This window comes from Medicago sativa, chromosome 3 (genome assembly GCF_051527215.1).
Source record: "Medicago sativa cultivar Bolivia chromosome 3, Bolivia_mono, whole genome shotgun sequence".
In the NCBI taxonomy this organism is placed as follows: Eukaryota; Viridiplantae; Streptophyta; class Magnoliopsida; order Fabales; family Fabaceae; genus Medicago; species Medicago sativa.
Window position 1 is genome coordinate 89,060,207 of NC_140751.1, and position 7,876 is coordinate 89,068,082.

Sequence of the window (7,876 nt, forward strand, 5' to 3'; positions counted from 1 at the left end):
CTGACAACTATATAAGGACTCTCTCTCTCCTGGATAACTAACGGGTCCCACGTTTAAAAAAGTAATAAAATGTGTACTACTTGGTCCCACTTGCATAAAGAAGTAATAAAATATGTACTACTTGGTCCCACTTACATAAAGAAGTAATAAAATGTGTACTACTTGATCTCACTTGTAAAAATGAGTAATAGATAAATTATCTTTGTTTAATATGTAAAGATAGTGAGACATATTTAAGTACTTTTCATTGGAGTCCTTATTAATATATTGTCATTGGAGTCATTGAGTCCTTAATAGATACTTTTGTTAAAAAATTATAAATAAGTGATGTGTCACGTGGGGTCCATTTAAAGAGTCTTTGTTAGGGAACTACCGTTGTGGATGCTCTTACTCCTCGCAAGGTTATCTCCAAAGTCAAACCGTTTACAGAAAACTAGTAATTATCCTAAATTCCAAATTCTGTCTTTTTCCTTTTTTGTCAATATGGTGCAATGCAATGCAATAATTCAAGTGGCATTTTTTTGTTGTTTTCCTCACATCTATCCCTCCTTAGGTCTCTTCACGTAGAGAAAATCCTTTATCTTTAAACAGAACTATAGTAGAAGAGAAAATTCAAGTGACATTTAACCAGCTCATTGAAACTTTTGTTTTTAATAATAAGAAGAGAAAATTCCAATTAATGTTAGGAATCAACACAAACTATAGTAGTTTCCTATATCATTCTTGTGTATTTTAAATAGAACTCTTACTATTTTTTGAATGTAATCAAACAGAACAACAATACAAGAGTATTTCATTCTCTAAATTTATTATTAGTGTCACATGTAAACAAGTCATGTGTCTTATTCAAATTTATTTAGTACGTACTAATATTAAACGATGACACTTTCTTCTATCTTCTAAAAAGTTTAATATCTTTCCAACGAGATTCCATGTAGCTTGAAGGATCATTCTGAACATAAACCCCGAATTTGAAGTAGTGATTGGCATCTCCACGACCAGCAGTATCATACTTGAGATCACCATCAATATAAACCTTAACATTGTTAGCACCCACATTATGAATAACGTTCACCTTGAACCACCTATTATAGATATTTGGAGACAGAACAGGACCCCTATAATAAGTTAATGAACCATCATAGACCCTAAGCTGTGAGGTTGTCGAAGTAGGATTTGCACCAAACACTTGCATAATACACACTCCTGATGTGCCCCCAGGAACATAACCCTGCCCTTCAAATTGCCATACACCAGATGTATAATCGTACCCCTGCAAAGTAAAACCTTAGGTATCGCGCATGAGAACTATAAATAATCTCAGACAAGTAAAATTGATTTTGACATATTTGAGTTATGCTGATGATATTGTCTCTGGAACTTTTTTTTAGCAAAATTGTCTCTAGAATTTATTGTAATTTGAAACTATAATTTGTAAAAGTTTTTGATTGGTTTTTACACTTAAATTATTATTGAACCCACTTTTATTTAATAGATTTTTAATGAAAACAAATTTTACAAAATCAATTAATTTTTATCATCGTAGAATCAAACACACACTTACCCTAATACGAATCTCGGTTCGTGGTTGTGTAGAGCTGCCAGTCTCGAAAGGCTTGTCTGTTGGGTATATCCAAAATTTGTGCACACCATTTATAAAGCTGTAACGCTCGCTTTGTGAGACATCGTAAGGCTTTTGAACAATAAAGTTTGAGCTATCTAATGAGAGACGAGTGAACCCTATTGTGGGATCCACAGCGGCTGAGGGAATGGTGGCTTGATAGATGAGTAATGGTAAAAGGACAAGGTGCAGAATTGGTAACAACGCCATTGTTTTAGGTGGAAGGGCTTGATAGATGAGTAATGAGGATGGTTTGATTGTGCTCTATATGGTTGTGGGTAGGAGTATATATAGCCAATCTTTTAAACGTAGAAGATGTGTACAGATAGATACTTTGTAGTAATAGTTTTTTTTGTCATTGCTAGCAAAATTTCTTGCAAACAAAATTTCTTTTTTAAAATTATTGAATAATTGATATACTCGGTTTATAATATAAACCGGTCACGTCTATCATTATAAAGAAAATCAGATACATTATTTATTCAATATTTAATAGAGGTGAAAAATGAATTGTTGTTTATAATAATGGTAGGAGAGAATAGTTAAATTTGTTCTTAATATGACAAAAATAAATAAATGAAAATGAGAAAATGAAAATTGGTTGAACCGACCAACACACGTTGGCTCAGTTGGTAAGGAACGGGCCACTTCCTTGCAGAAGGTTGTGTGTTCGATTCCTTCTGCCGATGTGAGGGCAGTGTTGGTGGGTGATATGTAAGTACCTCTATAAGTGTCCTTTGGACCCGGAGGCGTGCCCTGACCCTGGTGGTGACCGGGGCCGAACCCACCTAAACTTTAAGTAACCAAAAAAAAAAGAAAATTGGTTGAACCGATTATTTTCAAATCTATATTGGTCAACTTGCGTTTTAAATGAGTTTGAATCAAGAGAAACTAATATGTCAATTCTTGATGCAAGTGGATTCAACGGATGAAAAAGGATTGTTAGAATAATCCCTTTATAATACTATCTCTAACATATTTTTTTATTTGGTAAAATTCGTGTGGATCTCACCATTTTATATTGGATTTGTTCTCTATTGTGAGACTAACATGAGTTTTATCCAATAAAGAGTATCATTCAACAAATCAAGTGGTTGACAAATTTTCATAATAATATTTAAAAGCCATTTGTTATATATATATATATATATATATATATATATATATATATATATATATATATATAATACATTCGTAACATTTTTTATAGAAAATTTATTTTTATCTTTAAAATTCAATTTCATATTTTTTTATAGAAATTTTTTTGTTGTCTTTAAAATTCAATTTCATTTTGTATGACTTAGATGATGTTTATTCACGTGTTTTCATTTAATAACAATCTAAAGAGTGATTATTTATTTTTTACAACAATGAGAAACAATAGAAAGTGCTTTTTTTCTTTCTTTTGGACTATGATAAAAAAATGAATTTCTTTGGTTAACGCTTTTTTTTTTTTTGAGGAAATCGAAAAACACTAATAATTTAAAGTTCAGCTGTGAGTTAAGTAAGACATATTTAATAATTGCTTTTATTATATAAATTGAAATTGGATTCTTTTAAACTATTCGTCTTACGGATATATTATATCCACTTGAGAAGATAATGAAACACTCATACCACTCGTTTAAGTGTAGCTTGAAATTATTATATGAAGTGGAAAAATGACGAGTTGTCCATAACTCAATTTATTGGAGTTTGTTGATGAATATTAAAAAGTTGTTAGGAAATGGATTGGGAAGTTAGTGTATATATCATCGTTCATATATTGTGAAAGTAATAAGTGGCTAACATGTTCCTCTTTGATATACTATGGAAGTGTCCCACTCAATTTAGTTACGGGTTAATCTTTCTTTTTTGGTTTAGGCCAGCTTGTAATCTGAAAACAAAATGGTGAGTTGTTCGTGTAAACAAATTTACAATGATAAAAGATGACATTTTATCTCTAATAATTAAAAATTTACGATGTGTGCAGTTGACAGTTGTAGCTTCTAACTTTGATGATGCATGATTGGATTGAACTTTTTTTCAGACGTTTTTCACGTAATTATCAACAAATAAAAAAAACATTTATGTGCTAATTCAAATGATTTACCTAAAAAGTAAAATATTTAAATTCTAAGTAAAATATTTAAATTCTTTACACGTTCATCCAATCATATTTTAATATCATGTCATTCTATTATATTGCCACATTATCTATATATATTCAGATATATATTTGAAAATATTTATACACTCGCAAGCCATACTAATTAAATTCAAAATAGAATAAAGCCATATATACAATAATTGTTGGTTTTCGTTGACCATAAATTGGATGGATCTTGTAATTAAAAAAAATCGGATAGATCTTATCTAATATTTATGACACACGACGAGTCCTTGTCCGTAAGTTAGTCATGCATCCTTACTGTTAGAACTTAGAAGAATAACATCTAGTCATCTAGTAGCCGGTCTATATTGATTTACTCTTTTACTGTTTGATAGCGTCTATATTGATTTTGTCCTCTCTTTTTACGACGAATGTCACATTTATTATTTTATACTCCTTTTGAATTTTTTTTACAAAAATAAAATGATATTTATTTGTTTAACTTGATAAAAGTACATCATATACAAATACATGGTTAACATCACTAAAAATATAACGGGTGAATGTGTGTACAAATTCACAACACTTAAATTAATAGCATATAAGAGCATAATACCAACAAATAATATAAGAAAATATAAGTGCTCGGAATATTCATGTTTTTTGATCTACAACATTGACGTTCAAATTTATCCGAACGACATCACAACAAGACGCGAAGTCAATCAACGCCGCACAAAACTACGAACAACATAACACCGCACTCACATGACGAAATTAAGGAAAAACACAATAAAAAAATTTGATATATGTAGAAATCACTAATATAAATTGAAAGAAAAATAGATGCATAGGGATGATCATACGTAATTTTTTTTTTACATAAAACCACAATTTCTCAATGGATGGAGAAGAAAGAAAGCTTAGGGTCGCCAATCTTTCTTCCTTTTTGTCTCGATTATAAGTAAATATTAATTAAAAAAATTGATGGATTTGATTCATACAAATTTTAAATCATTACAAAATTGATATGAATAAAAAATTATAATTTTATCAAACTATGCTTACTAAATATTCATTGTTAACATATATACAAAGTAGAAGATTTTAAATTGGTAATAAATTAGCCCTTTAAGACCATCCTAATGTGGGAGTGTCAAAGTTTTATGATTTGGTATTTATTAGACATCTCCATTGTGGAGAAAAGTTTTTGGGATCTTATAAGATCCAAGGTCTCACTAAAGACTCTAAGATCTTAAGTGGGACCCACGCTTTTTAAATATTAAAAACATGAAATATAATGATATAAAATTATTAATTGTTGATTAGTATGTCTCATCCTTTATTATAAAAGCTAGACTTGCTTGGCTAGCATGTTTGCCCTAATCCTCCCTATTTTGCCCTAATTCCCTAGCTTTTTTCCCTCCTAAACGAGTAATCTCATCCGTTCATGCATTTGATCACATCCGTTTATTCTACCTTGAAAAAAGTTCTCTCACTTCGTTAATGCAATTGAATACCTATTAAAGCCTAATCAAGTCGAAACATGTATTAATCACTCTACCAATTACTACCTATTAAAAGTAATTATGACGTACTTATTTCAAAAAATAAGTAGTATCATGGTTGATTCGATTTTCAATCGTACTTATTACGTACTGTTAATGGCAATTAAGAACGTAGTTAATGGCTTGAAAACGTCGTTAATGGCCATTAAAAATGTTTCACGCCTACACATAAACATCCCTAAGTGTATGGCAATTGAAGATGTTTCGCGCATACATTTTTTAGGCCTTGCTGTTTCACGCATATGAGTGTTTCCTGTCACATTATTCTACTGACATTTCAATGTTTCACACATGCATTATTTACACTATAGTGTGCTATCCGATACAGAGTGGTAGGAGGATATGCGTTTCAAGGTGAAATATCCCTCGAATTTTACCACTAAAGTATGCACTAATCACTCTACCAATTACTACCTATTAAAATTAATTATGACGTACTTATTTCAAAAAATAACACGTATCATGGTTGATTCAATTTTGAATAGTAATTATTGCGTACTGTTAATGGCAATTAAGAACGTAGTTAATGGCTTGAAAACGTCGTTAATGGCCATTAAAATCGTCGTTAACGTCCTTTTAATCCACGGTACTCCACACTTTTAATTGATTTTATGCATTATGCACTAACCACTCTACCAATTACTACCTATTAAAAACAATTATGACATACTTATTTTAAAAATTATTGCTGTTTAATATTTGATTCGATTTTGAATAGTAATTATGACGTAGTGTTAATGACAATTAGAAACGTTGTTAATGACTTTAAAACGTCGTTAATTGCAATTATAAATTTTTGAATAGTAATTATTACCTTTAGAACACTATGATTATTCACATTTGAAATTGACGAAGAGAATTGCCAATTACCTATTTAAATACCACTTATTTGTGCCAATACAACCATTCTCGACTTTAAGCAAATATATATCAAATATAACTCTTTCTTGCATTTGCTAATATGGCAAACATTTTCACCACCATTTCAGCTGTGACAGGTGGAAGGAGGGATTTGAAGTTGGTTGTCTGTGTGGCCCATATATGGCTGATCCGTGATAAGGAAAATCCAGATGATGTTATCTTCATGAACATGATATTGGTTGATGAGAAGGTATATTATATTAATCGATTGTATAAATAAATGATCCTTTTTTCAAGTTGTCACTATGATAACATATACTATGGTTTATATTTGATGACATGTTATTTTTTGTTTAGCGAGGATGGATCCATGCCACTGTTCGTAAGTTCCTGGTGCCAACGATTCAAGGAATGGTTGAAGAAGGAGGAACATATAAGCTAGAGAATGTCATGGTAGGATTTAATGAGGGGCCTTACAAACTCTTGCCACACAAGCACAAACTTAACATGGCAGCAAATGCGAGATTTACTAAGGTGAATGCAGGCAATTTACCTCGGAACGTGTTTGAATTCATGTCTTTCAAAGACATTTTGATCTCTCCGTCAGAGGACATGGTTGTTGGTATGAAATCCTACCTTTTTATTTGCGAATTTGTTACTAGCTGTGATGTTAATGCATATTTTTTTGTTGTAGATATCATTGGTCATGTAGTTGAGAAAGATAGTGTACGTGAAACCAAAAAGAATGGAAGAAAAAGCAAAGTCATTGATCTTACACTCGAGGATTTAGAGTAAGATATGCAATATTGAGATAACTTATCGGTTTATTTCAACTAATGATTTTATTCTCATGATCGAGTTGATTGTGTTATTTGGTGTTTCAGGAACACAAGGATCCGTTGCTCTCTTTGGGGTGAATTTGCAACTAATATTGAAAACTACTTTTCAACCCATGACAACACTAAGTCTGTTTCTTGCAAATAAGAATACAACCATTCTCTACTTTAAGCAAATATAACGGTTTCTTGCACTTGCTAATATGGCAAACATTTTCACCCCCATTTCAGTTGTGACAGGTGGAAAGAAGGATTTGAAGTTGATTGTCCGTGTGGCCCATATATGGTTGATCCGTGATAAGGAAAATCTAGACAATATCATCTTCATGAACATGATATTGGTTGATGAGAAGGTATATTATATAAATCGATTATATAAATAAATGATCCTTTTTTCAAGTTGTCACTACGATAACATATAATATGGTTTATGTTAATGACATGTTATTTTTTGTTTAGCGAGGACAGATCCATGCCACTGTTCGTAAGTTCCTGGTGCCAACGATTCAAGGAATGGTTGAAGAAGGAGGAACATATAAGCTAGAGAATGTCATGGTAGGATTTAATGAGGGGAATTACAAAGTCTTGCCACACAAACTTAATATGGAATTGGTGTAAGGATTGGATCAAGTTTCAAAGGAGTCAATTTTTGTTTGTTTTATTTGTAATGACTATTAACAAGAGTTATTTTAAGAGATGGGTTGAATACGTAAAAAAAAAAGATGGGTTGATGATAACTAATGATGAATGTGAAAATACTAATGTCACTTCAAATGTCTTTTTTATAGTATTTCGTAATGTATGATAATTAATGTAAAATGGACGGTTTTCAAACTATATTAATGTCAATATGATATGATTAATGTAATACATTTTTATCATGTGAATATTTCATATT

At 31.0% G+C, this 7,876-nt stretch overlaps 2 protein-coding genes across 2 annotated transcripts; one reads left to right on the plus strand and one right to left on the minus strand.

Moving 5' to 3' along the window:
• Positions 1 to 730: 730 nt before the first annotated feature.
• LOC146941632 (citrate-binding protein-like) lies at positions 731 to 1,885 on the minus strand. Its single transcript, XM_085755440.1, has 2 exons — positions 1,565 to 1,885; positions 731 to 1,273 (listed from the first exon to the last, which is right to left on the minus strand). Exons 1-2 carry the CDS (start codon positions 1,829 to 1,831, stop codon positions 893 to 895), a joined length of 648 nt encoding a protein of 215 aa, XP_085611566.1. The 5' UTR covers positions 1,832 to 1,885; the 3' UTR covers positions 731 to 892.
• Positions 1,886 to 6,242: 4,357 nt separating this feature from the next.
• On the plus strand, positions 6,243 to 7,126 carry LOC146941633 (uncharacterized). The gene is made up of 4 exons (XM_085749973.1): positions 6,243 to 6,392; positions 6,500 to 6,764; positions 6,837 to 6,933; positions 7,027 to 7,126. The coding sequence occupies exons 1-4, from the start codon at positions 6,243 to 6,245 to the stop codon at positions 7,124 to 7,126; spliced, it is 612 nt and encodes a 203-aa protein (XP_085606099.1).
• The last annotated feature ends 750 nt before the right edge of the window (positions 7,127 to 7,876 follow it).

Coding starts and splice junctions, on each gene's coding strand:
- LOC146941632 (XM_085755440.1), bottom strand. CDS start 1,831: ATGGCGTTGTTACCAATTCTGCACCTTGTCCTTTTACCATTACTCATC. Junction 1,274..1,564: donor GAACCGAGATTCGTATTAGG/GTAAGTGTGTGT, acceptor TTTACTTTGCAG/GGGTACGATTATACATCTGG.
- LOC146941633 (XM_085749973.1), top strand. CDS start 6,243: ATGGCAAACATTTTCACCACCATTTCAGCTGTGACAGGTGGAAGGAGG. Junction 6,393..6,499: donor TGATATTGGTTGATGAGAAG/GTATATTATATT, acceptor TTTTTTGTTTAG/CGAGGATGGATCCATGCCAC. Junction 6,934..7,026: donor CTTACACTCGAGGATTTAGA/GTAAGATATGCA, acceptor TTGGTGTTTCAG/GAACACAAGGATCCGTTGCT.